The sequence below is a fragment of the Polyodon spathula genome, chromosome 13 (genome assembly GCF_017654505.1).
Source record: "Polyodon spathula isolate WHYD16114869_AA chromosome 13, ASM1765450v1, whole genome shotgun sequence".
NCBI lineage: Eukaryota > Metazoa > Chordata > Actinopteri > Acipenseriformes > Polyodontidae > Polyodon > Polyodon spathula.
Genome location: NC_054546.1, coordinates 10,722,116 through 10,743,379, shown reverse-complemented (window position 1 = coordinate 10,743,379; position 21,264 = coordinate 10,722,116). Strand labels below are relative to the sequence as shown.

At 36.8% G+C, this 21,264-nt stretch overlaps 1 protein-coding gene across 2 annotated transcripts in view; it reads left to right on the top strand.

Annotated features, from left to right (window-relative positions):
* The first annotated feature begins 6,780 nt into the window (after positions 1-6,780).
* The window catches only part of LOC121325578 (disks large homolog 5-like), a 57,051-nt gene continuing 42,567 nt past the window's right edge, over positions 6,781-21,264 (top strand). Inside the window, exon 1 of one of the 2 annotated variants that reach the window (XM_041268307.1) lies at positions 6,781-7,515. In XM_041268307.1, coding sequence (XP_041124241.1) covers positions 7,215-7,515 — 301 coding nt within the window. In that variant the 5' untranslated portion in view covers positions 6,781-7,214. The remainder of the gene's footprint in view (positions 7,516-21,264) is intronic. The other variant, XM_041268308.1, reaches the window with a different exon arrangement.

Here is a 21,264-nt window from a genome sequence, read left to right as displayed (position 1 = left end):
ATAAACACCAATCAAATAAATTAAACAAAACAAACAAACACCTAGCTCCTTCTTGGAGCACTAACTATACAGTCTGGAACCTAACTCAACCAGGACAGCTAAGCTGTTTACCTGTAACCCAAACACAACTCACAAGGTTTAACACAGCACTTTACCTTGACTGCTTGGAAGCAGACCACACCTTCTGCCTCCCTACGCACAGCAGCCTGGAACAGACTGGCTGCCTCTCTTAAATACCCTGCACCTGGCTCTAATTTACAATTACCACCAGGTGCAGGGGATTACTAAACAATTAAACAATTACACAATTAAACCCCATAATACCCAAATGTGCATTCTCACAAGGTTTTTAGCAGGGAAGGATTTTAACCCCCTCCCTGGTACCTTACAATATATATATATATATATATATATATATATATATATATATATATATATGGTAATGAGATACTTCCTACCCTGAAAACAAGGACTAGAAAATGAGCTCCAAAATGTTTAAACCTGTAGGATATTGGCACCAGACTGAAATACAGTAACTGTAAAACTTGAACAGACTGGAACTGTAGCAACACAGCTATAAGCTAGCAGACTGTAAAAGTGGAGTATAAACCATGTATCTATGTTAAATTTAAATAAATATCTTGTAAGAGGACCCTTAAATAAATACTGTAAATAAATATATTGCATCTTTTTATTCATTGTTTCTAAGTATTGCATGAAACTACATGAGAAGTGGAACAATCTGAATGAACTAAAAAGTCAAAAACAAACAAAATATTTCATTTTTATTTACATTGGTTATAGCAATTTACACTTATACAGCTACTGTATGTTATATACTCTTATTATAGTGCCATTTGTCTTACAAATACCTACAGATGGCTACACATTTGATTCAGATTTATTTTTTTTGTTTTGTAAAAAAATAAAAGGGGATTCATTTAAGGCTGGGCATCTATGAAACTTGGTCCGGTTAATGACTGGAATAATTATTTTGTATTAATGAAAACATATGCAGTGTGTTTATTAACTGTATGTATTTCTACACATTTTCATACTTTTCTAAGGCTTAGTTATAGTATGCATCCATTGTACATTTTTCATACTTTATAAATATATTAACATGAGAATAGATACTTCTAGTGAAAATGTTTGTCACTGAATTTATTAGGTTTCTTTAGTATTTCTAAATTCAGAAATATAGGTGTTTTGTTGTTTAGTATGTCCACAACACCACCTACAAACTTAAACAAATGCGATATACCGTAGTTCTGCATTTCAGCCTTTAGAGGGCAGCCTGTCTTACAACAAACTACAATTGCCTTATGAAACAATCATCATAAGGCAGCTATGGCAGTGTTACAAAATAAACAGTTAATGATTATCCTTTTTTTTAACCTGTAACAGCTCACAATAAACAGCTTTTAAGTTGTTTCGGTTATATGAAAGATCCCAAATACATGCATGCATGCATACATACATACCTACATTTGTTACATGGCAGTATGGTACCTAAGGAATTTGAAATTCATATTACAATTTTTTTTTTTTTTTTTTTTTTGAGGTGGGGGGGTTGTCCAATAGATAAAGAATAAGAGAACCCCAGATTGCAGGTAAACATGGAGTTTAGCTACAAAGCAATTTGGCTACCTAACCTGAACATAGAATACATCTGACTTGATATTACCAAGGCAGTTTTTATTTAACAACCTGACACAATTCTCTTCTTAGCTGAAGTAGAAGCAGTATAAATCCATTAGTTTGCAGAGATGCTTTAGGATTTAGAATGCTTTACAGAATAAGCGCATTACTGTATAAACTGGATGATTGTACCCATGGAACTAAATCATCATGGGGCACTTGCATCTGTCCTTATGAACATCAGAATGCTTTTTTAATTGACAAAATACATGGTTTTAATGTTTGATTAGCAAGAATGTAGCCAGGGAAAGAGTTTTTTTTTTTTTTTTTTTTTTTTTTTTTTAGCTGTCAAGCAGATTTCATAAATCCTGCATTATCAGGCAAAGGGTAATAGATTCCAACTTAGCAAGCAGGGTTTTTCCAGGACCTTGCAGTTGAGTTTGATCAGCGAGATAGCCCTGTAACTACTGCAAATTGTCGTGTCTCCTTTTCCTTTGAAATAACTGGAGGGTGTTATTTACATTATATAAATCTAGAGTCCTGCGATTTCATGAATAGATAGAATTGCATTTGAATGATTGTGTTAGTACAAAGCAGGGTGTTTGATTGAGGGTTGTTTTTCTTTTTAAAAGCTGTTTGTAGGCCGGCCTAGCTGCTATTAATTGTTACTATTTCTGAAGTTAAAAGCCTTGCTTATATTTCATTCAGAATTCTGCAGGCAGTCAGTTATGATAGTAAATATATAATCTTAAGACAAACAATGTGTCTATATTAGCAGCAGCACTGACAAGGCCACTATGGTTTGATTTTTTTTGCCACTGCTATTCCACTGAGTTTGTTCCCCTCTGCTAACCTTTCTGGTTCATCTACTGGCTGCTGCATGAACCATGGTTTGAAGGATCCATCAATTGACTCCATTAAATGTTCACTGAATAGGACCACAAGTAGAGGATCTGTCTTTATTGGATTTAATGAAGGTCAGAAAAATAGCTCAATGTTCCAGAACATTTATTATAAGGGGATATCCAGAAGGAACAATCTTGCTGTCAAATAGCAAAAAATCCCCGGTAATCTTCCTTGTGGATAGATTAAATGACTAGTTCTGCCACTAGGAGGCACAGCAGAGCAGTATTACTATAACAATTCAATAATATTAATATCTTTACATAGCACCTTTCATAGTGGACCACCATCACAAAGCATCTTACAGAGGTAGGCTGTGAACTGTGCATTATATGCAGAGTCACTTACAATAGTAGATTTATTTAACATCTCATCTGCAGGAGGTTAAGTGACTTGCGCAGGGTCACACAGGGAGTCAGTCAATGGCAGAGATGGGATTTGAACTGGTGATCCTCAGCGGCAGAAGGGGGAATTTGAACCCTTGACCTTCTTGTTACATGCCCCCTGGACTTTAAACACTGGACCACATTGCCTCCTAATGAGTGTGTTAGGTGTATTTCTTTCATGTAGAGCTTATGGTTAAATCTCAACCTGTTTGACACTAGTGATAAATACACATCAAACAACAGTATAAGTAGTATAAATCATATACTCCAACAAGCATTGATACAGTTTACATCTGCATCGAAATGTAGCCATCTGCAGGTTTAAAGCAAATGCAGTGTATCCCAGTAATCATGGACTGGAATACTGAGAGGTTGGAGAGCATTCTGTCATAGTGGAGCTCAGTAAAATTTCTCCTTACCAGACCCCAACTGAAATCATGTATTCATCAACTTAACATTCTGTTAGTGTGTATGTGCTTCAGGAAGAGAATGCCTTATAAATAAAATATCCTTATAAAAATGTTACCTCTGTAAATGATTGCATTACTGTAAGTACAGAAATCTTGGGTAGTGTTGCACCATTCAGTCCCTTAATAGATAGGCTAAGATTTACACCATTGCAAAATGTTTATATCTATTATTATAATTATTGTTATGTAAATGAAGGAACAATGCAGAAGTAGGTACACAAGTTTTGTACTTATTTATTTAATCTTGTTTGACGTTTTTTATTCCTCCAATATTTGCTTCATTTTTAACTGTATTATGAAACGACTGTATTCTTCAAATGCAAATTCAGTTAAATGTGTCTCTTATGGTGCAGAAGATACATATATAAGACATTTAGATAATTCTTCTGCAATCTAATTAGCTTCTGTCAGGGAAAAAACTTTCAAATGTATCTTTTACATTTTAATAACATGATAGACTACAGCAGAGATGAATTCTAACATCAAAATCCAACTGGCATATGAGGGGCCTACTATGGTAAATGTGGAAGACAGTGCATAACAATATGCACTTTGAAACAGTTGCAGTACACACTAACACTAGTGATTGAAAGCATGCTCTTCTGTTAGAGGGTATAACATCAGAAAATGAAAGTTTTATTGACATGTTTTAAACTGTCATTTGTAGGCATAGTCTTCACTCCACCCTACTTGTTAAAACTGTACTGTTAGAAATTCCTGCACTAAATTTAAAAGGCTTTTACTGTTCAATTCTGAAATCAATTGCTGGCTGCCTACACTCTTAAATGGATCACATTGTTTGATCACATTCAAAAATGCTTGACTTTTATAATCTACTGTTTAATTTTTGAAAGCCATGTGTACAATACAAGTATTCTCCAGCACTGAGGCACCAAAGAAGCATAGACACTCATGGTTCATTTAACAATGGTGATCCTAAATTTATACAAAATTTTACTGCAAAACCCAAATATAATGTTTCTGTTTCATAAAAGAAAATGGTTCCTCAAGTAAAAAAAAACAACAACAAAAACAAAAAATGGTATTGTTGGCTCATAAAGATAAATGCTCTTTGTTGCCTTAATTTACATATAATTAATTTTCTTCACAAAGGGTAGTCTTGAGAGATGTTGCCTCAAACCACTCCTGAAAGAATCTTATGTGCTTTGATGCATGGATTATATAGAGCAGAACAAAGCTTATTGTGTAGAACATTTGCAAAAGGGCAATTATAGCTTTCTTGAAACAGATACATAAGCTTTCTTTTAACAGAAACATTGAACATAAGAAAAAAAAAAAAAAAAAAACAATTTCCTAGATTGCTGTGTTAGTGTGTGTTAAAACAGTGTGTTGGACAGTTAAACACACTATGTTTACCAAATTAGTTAACTGTTAACTGCAGTATATTCTTATTTTGTGTTAGGGAAAAATTTAATGTGAGAAGAGAAAAAATAATATTATGAATTAAACAATACACTGTAAACAAGTGTTCATAAATCTTATGCAACACATTTTTAACACATTTTATTATTTATAATCTTTATATTTTAATGTTTATTTTGATAACTTGTGTTATTTGTGTGTGTGTAAAGTCTTAAACAAATCAGTAAAATGTGTTTCTAATCTATGTGTATTATTGTATTAGTTACATGAAATAGAAACCACAAACCAAATAAATGGACAAAAATAGGACTTTAAGAAACCACATTAATTTTTCCAGGCTTTCAATTCACTTTCAGTTTGTTTAGGTTTTAAAAGGCAAATAAGACATAATATGCAAGAACATAATATGCAAATAAGACATAATATGCACAGAACAGACCACGTTATTGTGTGTGACATCCTGGATCAGGTATTAGAATATTAAGGTTGATCAAGTTTGTAAAAAAGACCTTTTCAGAAAATGTATGCACTCTTTTGTTTTAACATCTCCCCCTCTAATTTGTTCTTTATCAAAGCTGACCTACTTGCATTATCTTTTAATCACCCCCTTTGGGAAGTTGCTAGGCAGAGATTTATGCAGCAGGTTTTTCATTGTGAAAGCTGTGCTGGTTGATGGTTGAATCTGCTTGTGACAGCTTCTCTTTACGTGGAATGGCATTCAAGTGTAAAATCAGGTACAGTTGGTGTTTCATGCACCTGCTAAGATTTGACTTTGCTACAGTCACAGAGATGACTGAAATGCACCAATGCACCATGACAGAGTCACCTTCTACTGCAACATGGCTTGGAGCGCTAAGGGAAACTAAAAACTGAAAATACTGTAATATAAGCTTTACAATGACAGAATTGCTAAGGTTTTTCTCCAGAGATTTTTTTTTTCTAAAAGCAGAGGATTGTCTATATAGTGTACAACTAGTAAGAAACAACTTAAATGAATCCTCTGGGTTGTTTACTGGTGCTTTTTTTTCACTTTACAAACAAGTATTTCAGTGACATAAATCCCTCACTATGGCTTAAATTATCTATAGCTATCAGCAACATGAAAAATTAAATCACTATGATGCACATCCACTGTTTAAACATGTAAAATGCAAGATGGACATATTCCTCCATAAACCCCCAGGGATTCAGTTTTACTTACATGGCTATAATCATACAGACTGCATGAGGAAAAGCAGGAAATGAAGAATAAACAGCTTCATAGCTTCTAGGTTTTGTGTGTGAAAGAACAAACCATGTGCTGGTTTCTTTGCTGTGGTGGCTTATTGTGTTTGCAAAGTAAGGTTGCGAGCAACGTAGAAAAACATCAACCAATAGCGAGATGGCTTTTGGAATGGGGCGGGACGATGTTTTACAGGCCAGGATGTGAGACAGAGAAACATTATAATACATTTTTTTAACAGTGGAATTATTATGGTTACTATATTATTGGTGATTGGCTACACACAAAACTAAAAAAAAAAAAAAAAAAACATTTTAAATTGGTTCAAATTCTTTTAAGAAAGAGTGTTCTGTTCTCACGCTCAAGAGTGCGATATGTGCAAATACAACTCCGTTGTGTTGAGGCAATAATATATATATATATACTAGTCTATATTATCTATATATCATACTCTATATATATAGATAGGGGGGGTTCTTTTCAGAAAAGTCTGTAAGACATTTAATATTTGCTAAGTCTGTAAAATAATAATATTTGCACAAAAAAAAAAAAAAAAAAAAAAAATCCCGCTGGTGCTCATCATGCGAATTTCTGATCTGGCTGTAGTTTAGTTAATAGTCTATCAAAACACAACAAACCCCATCTAGTTCCACCAGCGCCTTGACCAGTAAATGCGTGTGATTTTTGCTGCCGCAGAGCTGAAATAATGCCCCAGGATTACCAGGTGTGTCTGTGTTGGAGGCTCCGCCTTATTTTACCTTACATGGCTGTTGTAGGGAGGAGTGATTGACAGTGGCCAGCAGCTGCTCAGACATGGCGGAGCGTGCAGTTTTGGGGGAGAGCTCTTAGAGAGTTACATTACTTTCACACAGTTCTGTCTGCAAAAGAGAAGAAAAAAAGAGATAAAAGGCGGATCGATATGGTTTTCTCGAAAAAAAGCCTGGAAAATGGCAGAAATGTAGGACTTTCGTGAGCTGGGAAAAATGCACTGCAGTTTCTTAGTGCAGTCAACAGCCTTAGGCAACAAAAAAATATGGCTACTTGTGTCTCTTTCAATTTGTGATGAAAAGATCCTCAACTAAGCCATTCGTTGCAATGGCTGCTGTGCCGATTTGTTAAAGTGACGACACAGAAGAAGTTCTACATTCGTATTTTTGGCGGTTTTGAAGAAATTAGCCGTGGAAAGGGTATAGAAAGAATCGAACTGAAATGGAACATAAGCACAAAGAGTTGTTAGGTCAGTGCCACCAGAACTTGTTGGAGTCCATTACAGATGCAGACAGGGTGATAGAGCTGCTTGGCAAAGCTGGTACCCTGACCCAGCTGGAGAGGTATGAACTGGACAATAACTGTTCGTCCAGCTCTGAGAAGACAGACCTCCTCCTGAAGATGCTTATGAATAAGGAGAGGGACCATTTCCCAGATCTGTGTGTGGCCCTGGAAAAGACTCACCCTCACCTGTATTCTGCTCTTTTTATGAACGGTGTGGGACCTGTGGACCATTCTTCAGGTAATTTTATTTGTAAATAAAATACTATCAATGAAAATATTTGTTTATCAAAATAAGACATATTTGTCTTACTCTTACGGAGCCAATGTTATGGTTTAACTTGTTTACGATGGCAAGCAAGAGTACATATTTTACTCAATAAATGATTTTAAAAACAATTTCACGTCAGTTGCGGGGTCTGCATATCTATCGATCGTTAATTAAAAAAAAGTTAATTTTTTTTTTTTTTAAATCTGTAGCTCAATATGCCCCTTTTAGCGATTAGTGTAATTTTGTGTGTTGGTCAGAAGAAGAAAAAAAAAACAGACAAAAGTGTAATCGTGGTATGTGATATTTGTTTACGTTTTTAAAATGTGTGCAAGTAACAAGCAGCCAACAAATGATGATTCAGCCGACGTTTCTTTCTCAAGTAAACGAAAAAAGCTCTGTGTTGTGACATGCGGTTCTGAAACGAACTCGTTTGTTTTGGCGTCACATGCACTGCAGAAAAGTGACACTACAGTTGTTATAACCACACGCAAAAGGTTGGATTCTTTATCGTAAAAACGTAGGAAATTTTATTTTTAGACAGTATCTGCTGAATCATTGGGTTACTTCTATTCTGTCACGTGAGCATTATACCTGAGTTTAAACTGCAGTGTCTCGGGCCGTGTTACAGTGAAATGTAATTGATGTGTAAACGAATATTATTCGACTGTTTAATCTTTAAACCTTTAGATATGAGCAGTATTTGAGCTTTATATGCCTACAGTACTAATTACTTGTTTACTGAGAAGGATAAACAATTACATTACGATATGGAAATCCATTGAAGAAGCAGTTTAGCCACATCTGGAATTACTTACTTTATTTTAAATTTGAATAGCTTGTGAAGGTACTTTTATCTGTTGCCATCCAGCCCATTGCATACAACTGTTCCACCAAACATATTTTCCTGTGTGTGTGTAATATATATATATATATATATATATATATATATATATATATAACTAACAAACATTTACAAGTAGTGGACAAAAAAAATGTAAACACCAATGTAAAGCCTCTGGAATTCTGCAGGAGGGATGTGGCACCATTTGTCCACGATAAAGTCAATCAACTCACGCCTGGTTGATGGAGGTAGAAAACGCTGTCTCAGGAGTCGTTCCAGAATATCCCATAATGCTCGATTGGTTTCAGATCTGGGGACTGAGAAGGCCATGACATATGGATAACATCAGTGTCATGCTCATCAAACCACTGGGTGACCACAGGTGCTCTGTGGATGGGGGCATTGTCACCCTGGAAAGAAATGCTGCAACATGGGGTGAAGATGATCACTCAGTACCATTAAGTAGCGATTAGCATTGACCTTGCCTTGTAAGCATATCGCATTTCTCTACTGCTTGGTAGTCCATTGCCTGTACTCTTTGCACCACTGGACACTGGACGTATATCAATAAAAATAGTGATTGCCCAACAGTATATTCATCCCTGTCTTCCCAATATGAATCTCATTTTCTGGTGTAATTTGGTGTAATGAGGAGGACTGCATTTGAATGGGCAGCATCTGTGCCTGCTGGCTTGTCAATCGCCAGTTTTTACCTGGTGACCCTAGGCTGCAGATTTTGCCAAGCCAGTAGGGGTCTAGGTTACATGGTGAGGCGAACCTGTTTAGAGAATGTTCATCTCCAGCCCATACAAACAAGAACATGTCAATGCAGCTGCGTTCCTATGGGTCACAAGCCAAGATGGGCAACAAGGATTTGAACTAGCAAGCTCTCCCTGTAGCCTGCAGTTTTTACTAGGCGAGCCACTGACCTAAATAGTATTATACATTTTGAGGTCTAATATTCCAAATGTTTTGTTGTAAAATGACAGCAATCTTGATTCCTTGCATTAAAGAAGCAATTCAGTGTGAACACTGTTGAAAAATTAGTAGTCATTTTTATGGAAAGGACACTTGCATTAAAAATGTGGTCATGCTGCTTCCCATCAAACAGCAGACAGGCTAAGTATTACAGATGTGTTTGTGGTAAAGCACTAGGCACTTTCCATTTTCAGTGGTTTGTCAGTGTCTATTGACATGCATTTCCTTTCTGACTTGCTTTTTAAACGCATGCTCTTTCCTTTGCTCCTGTTCATTCATTGTGATGCAAAGTTAATCATTTTTTTTGTGTAGAGTACAGTGCATTATCACAGGAGAGTCAGAGTTTATATATCTATACTTGCACTGGCAAAATGTTCGGATTTGTGACTCCCCTGTTAAGATATAGTTGATTATTTGTTTTAGCCAACTTCATAATAGTAATTCCTAATAAAACAGTAGATGCCCTCTTATATACTTTAAATATTGGAAACCCATATTCAGTAGAAGGAACCAGTTTACATTTTGTGGTACTTTATTTTTGTGGTTCAAGTGATTTAGGAGCGGCACAATTTCAGTGAACACTAACCTTCAGTAACCTTTTTTTAATACAAAAAATGAACAGTAAATGCATGATTCAGTATTGATTGACATCTGTTTTACTAAATCTGAACTTGCATCTGTCTTGAAAGTTAGTGTTTAACAGTATCAACTCTTTAAATCAAAGTACACTCTCTTACAAAGATTGTGAATAACATTCAATACATGTTTTAGTCCACTACTCAGTTGAAGTAGGAGTAGATATAACCAAATATTTAACGGTTCATTAACAAGTTGTGGATATTAATTTTTGTTTAACAAAAATATCCCCAAATCCTGTACAAGGATTCGATTACTGCAATGGTTTTGACACCTGTATGTGCATTAACATGGAGGGAGACTAGATTCCCCAGGGAGATTGCTGCACAGTTGACTGTTTGTGGTTTAATCACCAAGGAGACTTTTTGGATTACCATTCTGAGGTAGGGGGTATAGCTTGCTAGCTTGAAAGTTGTACTACTGCTTCTTTTTTTTTGCATGTACAAGCGGCTGCTGTTAAGATGCAATTTTTAAATTAAACTTTAAAATCGATCAGGTTTTAGAAAGCAAGCTGTAACTTTAATAGACAGTGACAAGTGTGCTGGCCTATACTGTATGACTAGGCACATTAAAGTGAGTGAGTTTTAATTATTTTTAGTTGCTCCCTACGGCGTAACTGAATGTATTCTCGAAAGTAACTTTGTTTTTTATTGTTGATGCTTGTAACATGTATTATGTATGTAAACAAATTTATACATACAATCCTATGCTTCTGTCTAAACAGTGTGGTTAGGCTGTTCTGTATAAAGTGACCTAAATGTGTGCATCAGTCTGCTCAGTAGACAAAAATCAATGTGTTACAAATGCATCCAGGAAGTTCACAGGCCAGCAATGGGTCACATACAGTAAATAGCCAGAAGGCAGTGCAAGGGTTAACCATGGGTTAACTACAGTTGCTGTCCTCTTAAATAACGTCAGTCAAGGTACAGCATAGAGTGTGACTCATGGGTTGGAGTGACAGCACAGCTAATTTAGCAGCTACTGTTTAATTAAACAGGTTTTTTTTTTTTTAAGTTTTTATTACAGCTCTGTATGATGCTAAGCATTTTATTTGCTGGAAGAGTGGTTTAGGACAATATACTGCTCTCCACCTTTAAACTGGGCAGAATCAGGATAACAGAATTCTGTTTACACATTTATGGGCATCACAGCTATATTCAGTAGCTAAATTCTGCCATGGCACCAAGCAGAACATTCCACATACATCTTTTTCCAAAGGTTGATTGGTTTCATTTGGGGCAGATCCATATTGCATTGTTAGAATATTGTAATATTGGGGGTATACTGTCATTTCTTGCTAGGGAATGGGATTGGTAGTTTAAACTCAGAAACTTCATTGCAAACTATCATGTGAACTCTTTATAAAAATAAGAGGTTTGCAGACCTCTGGATTAGGTCTGTTTCAGCTCTAATTCAATGTATGCAAGCATTTTACCCGGATTGTCAGCGGGAAGGGCATGTTGAGACATCAGTGTTGTCCCTGTACCATTTGCCTTATGTGATACATAGTCCTGTATCTTGACGGTTCATTAGTCTTTCATAGACAATGTGCGTTTCCCTGTGAACTTGTCACGTTTCTTTATTCAGATTAATTTCTCAAAACCAGTCTTGTACATACTTGCACATTTTTGTTGACTCTTCTTTAACATGAGCTAATTTGAATTTAACTGCAGTCATTTTTGTTAAAACATACATAGTTGGTACTGTGGGGTGGGGTAACATCTTTACAATTGTGTGTGCCTTTACATCTGAACCCATTACAGTCCTTTGCTGTATGATATCTGTGTCGCTGGGTACACATCATTTTTTTCTAAGTATAGGTCAGTTGTTCCGCCAGTTTTACTATGCTGAAGGCCCTTTCTTGTGGAAAAAATGCTTTATGTTTTTGCACTTCCAAGTCTTTCAAATCCTTCACTGGTTCCAGCCTCCCCATATTTTCTTCTGCTCCAAAGGATGCAGGGTTGCTGATGCATCTTAATATAACCATGTGCGCTCATGGGAGAAAGAGCTTTTGGTCTTCTAGAATCCAGTCTTATTCAGTCAGAAACTGTGGTTCAGGGATGCATCAATACAAAAAAAAAAAAAAAAAAAAATACATAAACATATTAATATATCCCATTATGGTTATGGTGCTGTTGTGATTGAAATGGATTTTAAATTAAAAAAAAAAAAAAAAAAAAAATGAAATGCATGGTTGCTTTTTTTAATAGCATGAAGAGTTATCTAGTGTCTTGCTTGTATTACAACCAAAAGCAGCAGTACTGTTAAACAAAAACAAACAAACACACATCTTTTGACTGAACACATTTCTTTATGATTATAGGTGCATCTGTACTACTGGGCTTCAGATTAGAGCATCCACTGTACTGTCATTTTAAAGTCTCATTTTGAACATGGAAATGTAGCATTTGTATTTGATTTAAAACTCTTGGACGTAAAATGTTGTGTGCTTATTTTCTGTTATTGTAAATCATTTTGTTATGGTGTTAATCATTACCTTTCACATCAAAGTAAACAATGGCTGCACTACATTTTAATATTAGTGGTTAAACTTTGATCAGACTAAGTACTTAAAGACTGCAGATTAAATGCATACTTATTGTTTGTTTTTCTTTTATTTATTTAATGATGCACATTCTGTGCAGTATTTTGATAGGCTTTTAATGGAGAAATTTGTAGAGGGAAAAGTAAAATCCAGGAGCATACATACAAAGAAAGAAAGAAGAAAAAAAGTTATATGCAAACAAATATCTTTGCATGACCAGGTTTACTGACAGGCATGTGTTTCCTTGTTTGGTTTGCATAATGGCTGCTTGGTAGGAGCTAGCAGGATGCTGTGTGGCTTAGAGCTGACATTAAATGTGCATGGTGCCAGCTGTGTATAGTGCTGGCAGTTCTGTCCTAATTTAGGACTGATTCTTTTTGCATGGGCCTCATAGTCATTTAAATCAAGATACTGCAGAGCACTAATGTTTGGACGACTTTCTTTTTCTTAACTTGTCATGACTCGGCTGATTTATTAATCCATTTAAATGAACTTTACAAAAAGTAAGTCTGCAGTGGAATAGTTTGACATGAAGCAGGATAATATTCTATTGATAGCTTTTTCCTAATTTGTAGTTTACAGTTAACCTTTGATTTCAGAACTGAGGACCCCCTGCCAGATACAAGGTCAGAAAGCTTCAGAGTAGCAATTTTACTGTTCTGTCCAAGATTTAACCTAAAACAATTTAATCCCCTGATGAACTTCCTTAATCATCCTGCAGTGTTTCCCTAATGATTTCCTGTAATATACTAATATAATGGCACTTCCTCTTATATGGTCTGTAATGCTGTATTCTGAACAGAATAATTGTGTATTTGAGTTGCAGCATTGTATAGCTAAATATAACAAGTAAATACTGTACTGTTCAATGTGTTTAATTCACATATGAACGAATTGACAGCATCTGGTTATTTTTTGTTTCATTTTAGAATTGTTTGATTTGCAAAATCAAGACATAATTTAAAAAAAAAAAAATTGGTGTGATGTACATTATTATACAAAACTAAATGATTCAAAATGAGTGTGTATGTGTATATATGACACACATACACAGTACCAGTCAAAAGTTTGATTACACCTGCTTGAAACCAGGTTTTTCATGATTATCTATGCTTTTAACTGTATAAACTTGTCTATAAACGCTTAATATTTCATTATATGATGCGTGTACTTATATAAGCTGAAAATCATAAGTGCATTGCATTAAAAAATTTAATTTTTAAAAGAAAATGTAAATCTTGTCAATTTCAATGAAATGGTCACCCAAAGCAAAGGGATAATAAATAATAAAAGTCCAGTTAAGTCTGAAATGTGTATAACACGGTGTTAGAACACTGACCTAAATATAAAAGTCTCTTTGTTAGATATTCTCTGAGTTAACTAGCATATTACCTGATTAACCTTTTGTCACCAATTATTGTTAACAGGTGAGGGTCCATGATTGCTATAAATATAGGTAGCATAGCCACAAGTTTATCATTCCTGAAGAAAAAAAGACAGTCTGTAATTACTTTAAGAAGTGAAGGTCAATCTTTAAGACAAATCGCAAGAACTTTGCAAGTGTCTAACTTCTGTGGCCAAGACCATCAAACGATTTGAAGAAACTGACACTCACGAGGACCGAACAAGGTCAGGCAGGCCAAGGGTGACCTCAGAATCGGAGAACAAGTTCATTTGAGTCACAAGTCTGCGAAACCGGTGATTAACTGCCCCTAAAATACAAGCTCAGCTAAATGCTACTAGAAGTACAGATGTTTCAACATCAACTGTTCAGAGGAGATTGCGTGAAGCTGGCCTAACTGGAAGAATTGCTGCAAAGAAACCATTGTTAAGAGTGCAGAATAAATGGAAGGGACTTGCCTGGGCCAAAAAACACAGAAACTTGAGGAGTGGAAATCGGTCTTATGGACCGATGAGTCAAAATTTGAAATATTTGGTTCCAACCGGCGAGTATTTGTAAGACGCAGAGAGAGTGAGCGCACGAGTTCTGCATGTGTGGTTCCCACTGTCAAGCATGGAGGAGGCTGTGTCATGGTCTGGGGTTGCTTTGCTGGTGATCTTTACCAAGTCCATGGCAAGCTCAACCAGCATGGCTATCATAGCTTACTTCAGAGGCATGCCATTCCATCAGGATTACGGCTAGTTGGGCAGTCCCTTCATTCTTCAGCAAGATAATGACCCGAAACACACCTCAAAGTTGTATAAGAACTATCTGGCGAAGAAGGAAAGTGAAGGACAGCTCAATCTAATGACCTGGACTGCCCAGTCTCCAGACCTCAATCCCATAGAACTTCTATGGGACGAACTGGACAGAAGAGTCAAAGCAAAGCTGCCCCCAAGTGCCCTACATCTCGGGGAGTTGCTGCAGAAGAGCTGGGAAGACATGTTGGGTGATTTCCTGCTGAAACTTGTTAACTGAACGTGTTTGTGAGGCTGTTATTAAGGCAAAGGGTGGCTATTTTGAAGAATCCAAGATTTAGAGACAATTTTCAATTTTCTTGGACATTGCTTTGATACTCCTTATGTTTTGTTTTGTATATTGTAGCGTTTTCATTTTCAAGTATTTGCAGAAATGTATATGACGTTATTGCAAATGGTAAGTAATGTGTAAATGTTTTAGAAAGTTTACTTTTAGAAATTGATTTACAGCCTTAAAAATGAGGATCGAACACCTGGCTGCTTACCTGAGCTGAGCATGACCCATTAGAACATTGTAATTCTACACTAGTGTGATAACTGCTACTGAGGTCACAGTGAGCCAATCTGTTACTGCAGTACATTTGAGGGCTCTTCACTACTGGGCCAACTGGTTCCTCCACAGTGCAATGAAAAGAAGGGCCTGGCCAGAAACAACAGGCCTTTGTTTTAGGCTTGGCTGTCCAAAGTGCAATGTCAGCAGCTTGCTCTGTTTGTGGACTGTAGAAACTGTCAACTAGTGTCCCAATGGATGTGAACCAGATAAACCCAATGCCGGGAGTAATGAGTTATGGACTGACGGGCTGTAACAAGGAGCTTTGTTCATAAAGGTTTCTGCCTGTCTACATGCCAATTATTAGCAAAAAGCGAAAAACTGTACATCTTCAATTTTTATTGATCCACATCATCTAATCTGATCACTTCTGAACAAGCTTTAGTTTCATTACTACTCTCGGTATCAACAAACTGCAAAGAATATGAAGAGATACTTGGGCCAAAAGAAGTATATTATGTCCATCCCTAAAGAATGAAAAATAAATAAGTAAATGCATTTGGTGATGGTGTGTTTTATTTTTTTTTATACTGCAGATTGAATGAATATACACCATTGCTGCCATGGTGCTTTGTCTATTGAAATTAGATTTCAAACAAACCAAAAAGAAAAAAAAAATCAGATTCCAGATTTTTATTTTTGAAATAAAATGTATTGTTACAGTTGTTCAACGCATCTTTGCCCAGGTTAAACACAGTCAGAAAATGTAATCAATGTTTTGTATGTGGCAGTGTATATGTATTAAGTAAGTGAAGTTAGATTTATTGTAATGTTTTTTTTCTGTCTCTTCTGGAGTTTCACCGTCTCTTTTTTTCATAATAAAATGTTAACCTCCAGAAAGGAGAAGGAGGCTATTCGTTTCAACATGAATTGCGTGTCAAGAAATGGGAAGAGCCTGTCAGTCTGGATTATGCCAGCCTTAAGTAATAAGCAGTTCTTGTTGATATCTGTCTGCAGTGTCAGCTGTTTTTGATTAAACCAAATCAAAAGCATTTCACTTTTTTCATAAGCACTTCTTTGGGCATCATTTGATTTTTTTCAGTGTACCGATGACAGTAACAAATAGTGAAAGCCTACTTTGGAGATTTGCAATTTATGTTTTTCAAGTTCAGAATTCAACACTACATGGCGATGCCTAGAAGTTGGAATAATGGCAGGATATTCCATTTCTCCACTGTCTTTTACCATGGCAGTAGAAGTAATTATTAGGGGCGTCGAAATGGGTAGTGGGAGGAGAGCGCTTGGTTTCTGGAATGTGACTACCACCAATTTGAGCATTCATGGATGATGTGACAAACATGACTACAACAGTAGCCTGCACTAATCGGTTATTGGGCAAGTTAACCAATAACATTGACTGGGCATGAATGAAATTCAAGCCTGGTAAATCAAGGAGTGTCTCTCTAGTTAAAAGTACTGGATAAAAGGCTTTACATTAATGGTCAGGCAATACCAAGAGTGTCGGAGAAGCCAGTGAAAAGTCTTGGGAGATGGTATGACGGGGACCTAAAGGACACAGCTCGTGTGGGAGAAGTGTGACAACTAGCAGTAGAAGGGTTGAAGAGCATAGACAGCAGCGCTTTACCTGGCAAACTTAAACTGGTGCTTTTAATTTGGTTTACCGCCAAGGCTGCTGTGGCTACTGACTGTGTACGAGGTTTCCTTGACAACAGTAGAGAAGCTAGAATCAGTTCATACGTCAGGAAATTGTGTGGGACTTTATGGTAAAGGAATACTGCAGCTACCAGTCTCTCCTTTAACAGAGGAGTTTATGTGTGCCAAGGTCCAACTGGAAATGACATTAGTAGATTCACATGATAAATACGTAAGGGAGGCAACACCTGTGTTGAAAACTGGAGGGAAGGAAGTGGGCGGCAAAGGCTACCCTTCGAACCGGTGATATCCATCATGGGGCAAGTTCAGCATGGAAGAGGAGGTCTTGGTCTCAATTCAGCTCCTCCTACATGGCACAAGGCAGCCCCACCTCAATCCTGGAATCTTGTAGTCAACAAGATGCAGAGGTAGGAGGAGAGGATGAGGTGTGTAAATGCAATTTCCCTTGCCAAGCAGGGAGAATAGATGAGATGGGAGAATGTGGAACAGTGCAAGATCGGCTGGCAAGACCTATAGATAATAGAATAGAGCAAGATCGGTTTCCTCATCAGGTCAACATATGGTGTTCTCCCATCACAACGGAACCTAAACCTCTGGGTAGGAGAGGATCTGTCATGTATCTTGTGTTCATCACCAGCAACATTTAAGGCACATTTTGACAGGATGTAAGGTGGGTCTTAGTCAAGGACAGTTTACTTGGTGTCATGACTAGTCACTGCATTGTTTGACCTTGGCATTGGAAGACAAATATAACATGGCCAGTAAGTTGCCACCAGTTCCATCAAAACATTGCATACAAAGGACAACATTCCTCTGTCCAGGAGAGCAGCCCCCAACAAAAGGTATTAAAACCAAGCCTCGTCTAGGAAAACTGGAAGCTGCTAGAGAAAATGCTGGCAGATTCATTGGTCAAGAGTTGTGGCACACAGTGAAGAACTTGTGAAACAGCAGAGAGGAGCAGCAACTGGCTGTGGTTGAGACAGAAAGATTCTGGTTGGGGATTTCAAGTATAATAGAAAAAAAGCAATGTTGATGCACAGATAAGTCAGTTGGGCTAAGCTGAGGTGGGGGACTGTGACAGAGATCGAATGATTCTTAGTGTTCGATCTCTCCCGACCTGCGAGGGCGCTATGTAAAGGGAACAGAGTACTTTGGACTAAATGGCATGACAGTTTATTCTCAGGGTTAGGTGGAAGTCGGCTATCTAGAAGGGGGGCGGAACTACGGTACACAAACTCAGTGATCCGGACGGGAAATGGCATGGCATCCACGGATTGGAGGAGTGGATGAGCACATTAACCAAGGGGTCATGAGTGAGGCTATAAAAAGAGGACACAGTTAAATGATCTGTTCCTTTGTAAATGGTTAGAGAAACCTAAAGGAGAACTTGTGAAAAAAAACTTGAGTGTTGTGTTTGTTTGTTTGTACTGTCTTATGTAAAAACTTTTTGTTATTTAGACTACTAACACGATCCGGAGCTGTAGCCAAAGGCCAGCAGAAAACTGGACACCAGCACTTCCCATATTTCTTGGAGAACTGTATTTGCACCACAAGCACTAATTCACTCATTAAAGAACCTGTGTTTTGTGTTACGTGTGGGTGTGTAGAGGACGGGACTTTTGGTTACGGGTCAAATCCGGGGGTTTATAAATAAAGTGATACATGCCGCTGTATCACTTTACTTCATTATTGTTTACTGTTATTTGCCATCAAGGCTCTGGACAAAATACAATCAGTAAACACTCTTGCATATGGATATCGTTGTTTGTCTGTTTCTTCTGCACAGCTGTATTACCTTCCCCTGCACACACTTACCCACTTTGCCACAGGAACGAGGGGGGTGATCCTGGGACGTCACCGTCGAACCCTCTAGAGGTGTTGTGGGACAGAAGTTGCCCACTTGAAGAGATGTACCCTACTCAGCTCAATCCAGACGGTGGGGAGACTGCACTGTGGTTGATCCCTGTAGCCTGCATCGCAGCCGTGTGTGTGCTGATGCACCAGGGAGGCAAAGTAAGCTGATCCCTGAAGCCAGCATTACACTTTAGCCATCAACAACAGGCAGAAGGATATCTACATCATCAGGTGGAAGGAAACAAAAGTGGATCACATTAATTTACTGTAAAGCTACTTCTTAGTTGGTGCTTATCTTGGTGAGAGCCGAGTCTAAAATCAGCATGAATTTTAAACAGCTACTCTCATGTAATGGAAATCATCATCATCATACAAAGTAGTTCTCTATTTAAATCTCCAACAGAAAATCCTATGAAATGTTATTGGCTGATTTAAGCAGGTTTATGGTCAGAAGCTCATCTAAAAAAAAATAACTGCTTTAGTGTGAATACATAACCAAGCACATTCCTATTGGGAGATATTGTGGAAGTGTATTAAAAGGACAAGTGGTATTAAGAGTAAAATTGGGATAATTGTACATTTGTATGTGTACTGTATGCCACCCATTTTATTTTTACCAAACAGAACATGTTATTTAGACTATAAGAACCTAGGAAAAGCCATGTATGTAGGGATTTCTGAACTAGTTATGTTTCTGCATTGTAGAGCCTATATTTTCTTCATGTTGCAGAACTATATTCTAGGATTCCTTTTGTCAAGTTCTGTTTAGGTCTTGTCCAGTTTCACTGCCACAATTGACACACAGCTGTATTCTGTGATTCTTTTGTTAATAATTTCTGTTTCACAAGCCATGTCTTGTTGTTATGCAAAACTGCCCAGATCCATTTTATAGTGTTTAATAAATATCACAATTGCAAGAATTGCACATTTTTTTTAGGCTAAATGTCATCACAGTTGATTTGTTACCTGAAAATGACTTGCAATAAGACACAGATTGTGAAATGCAAACATGAGGGTTCAGCTGCGACATGGGTGTATTTTACAAACTCTGTTTTATTGTAAGTCGTTTTGAAATGTTTCTGTATCTTGGTGTAGTGAATACACCAACTTTGTTTCACTCTTCTGGTTTAATGCAGAATTTTTCAAATGTATAAACAATTTATCCATGAAGTGCTAACAGCAGTGCTGAATTTAGTAGTCCAAGACATTTTGCATTTATGTAACTGTGACTGAGGCCAATCACAGATGCCTATGTAGAGTAGATCTTGAAAACAGACCAAGTATGTTTTATTGATTGCACCAATACCAGAAAAAAAAATAAAAAATCAGTGTGATTTATGTTTGTCATTTTAATAAAGTGGCCTCCATAGACTTTAACTGTTTATTTTTAACACACGTGAATGCAATAAAAAATAAATTTTATTCAGAATACTACTTTGAACACTGCTTCACTGGCTATTTTGCATGTAGGTGTGATACAGTGTAGTGCGGCTTTGTTTTATTGCAGAATCTTTACACTGTGGTTACCTGTAAACAGTGGAACTGACAAGAATAGGTGAACTTTTTGCTATTCTTGAACACAACATTTTCCTGTTAATTACAGTAAGAGAAAAATGGTCAAAGTAGTTCAAATAAATGCAAGGAATAAACAGTGAAGCAGGTTGAATTAATGATAAGTATTGAAAACATTGAATGCTCATCTTGTTTCTTAATTTTGCCCACACTGTTCTCAACCAGCTTTTTACAGTATTAAACCACTTGTATGCATAAAAAAAAATAAAAAATAAACAGTACTTAACCAACAGGCTGCTATGGAGACTAAATATTTGGTAATTGACTGTAGCTCAAATAAAGCATTACTTACCAAGTATTGTAATGAGACTACATCTAAGTAACCAAATTTTATTAAAAATGGCATTGAAATAGGCAGGTGCTAAGTGAGTTTTTCCAGTGCACCTTGGGTAGCACATTCACTTAAGTTATCATGACTTGGTTTGATCCAGGGCTGCAAGTAATTTAACCACCCATTGTACTTCAAGTCTTCTGTTATCAGAATATGTTTTAAACGGATGTTTAGTCTTGCAGAGAAAGAACATGGAAGTAAAGTTAGAGAGAAATTCCTGAGATGTAATCGGTTTTTTGACTTGCTATGACTAGGACTATTAATAGTAAGTTGCTTTTTTTTTTTTTTTTTTTGCTCGTTAAACTTTTGAACTCCTACAGTGCACTACTTCATGAGTGCTTTGCTTGTGGTAAACTTTGTGCTTCCAATTCCCTTTCTTACCAAAGGTTATCAAAATGTCTAACAGTATTTACAGATACTGTCTGTTTTTAGTTTGCTTACCATTCAAAAAATAGCTTCCAGATCTGCAATGTGTTAGTTTTGGTGTCAAGACATTCCAGTATTTAAAGGTTTTCCTGCTGCAGTAATGTGGTCCTCCAATGTAACCAAAGTGGCATCGCCATATTCCATGGATTGAGTGTCTTTTTTCACCCCTCCAC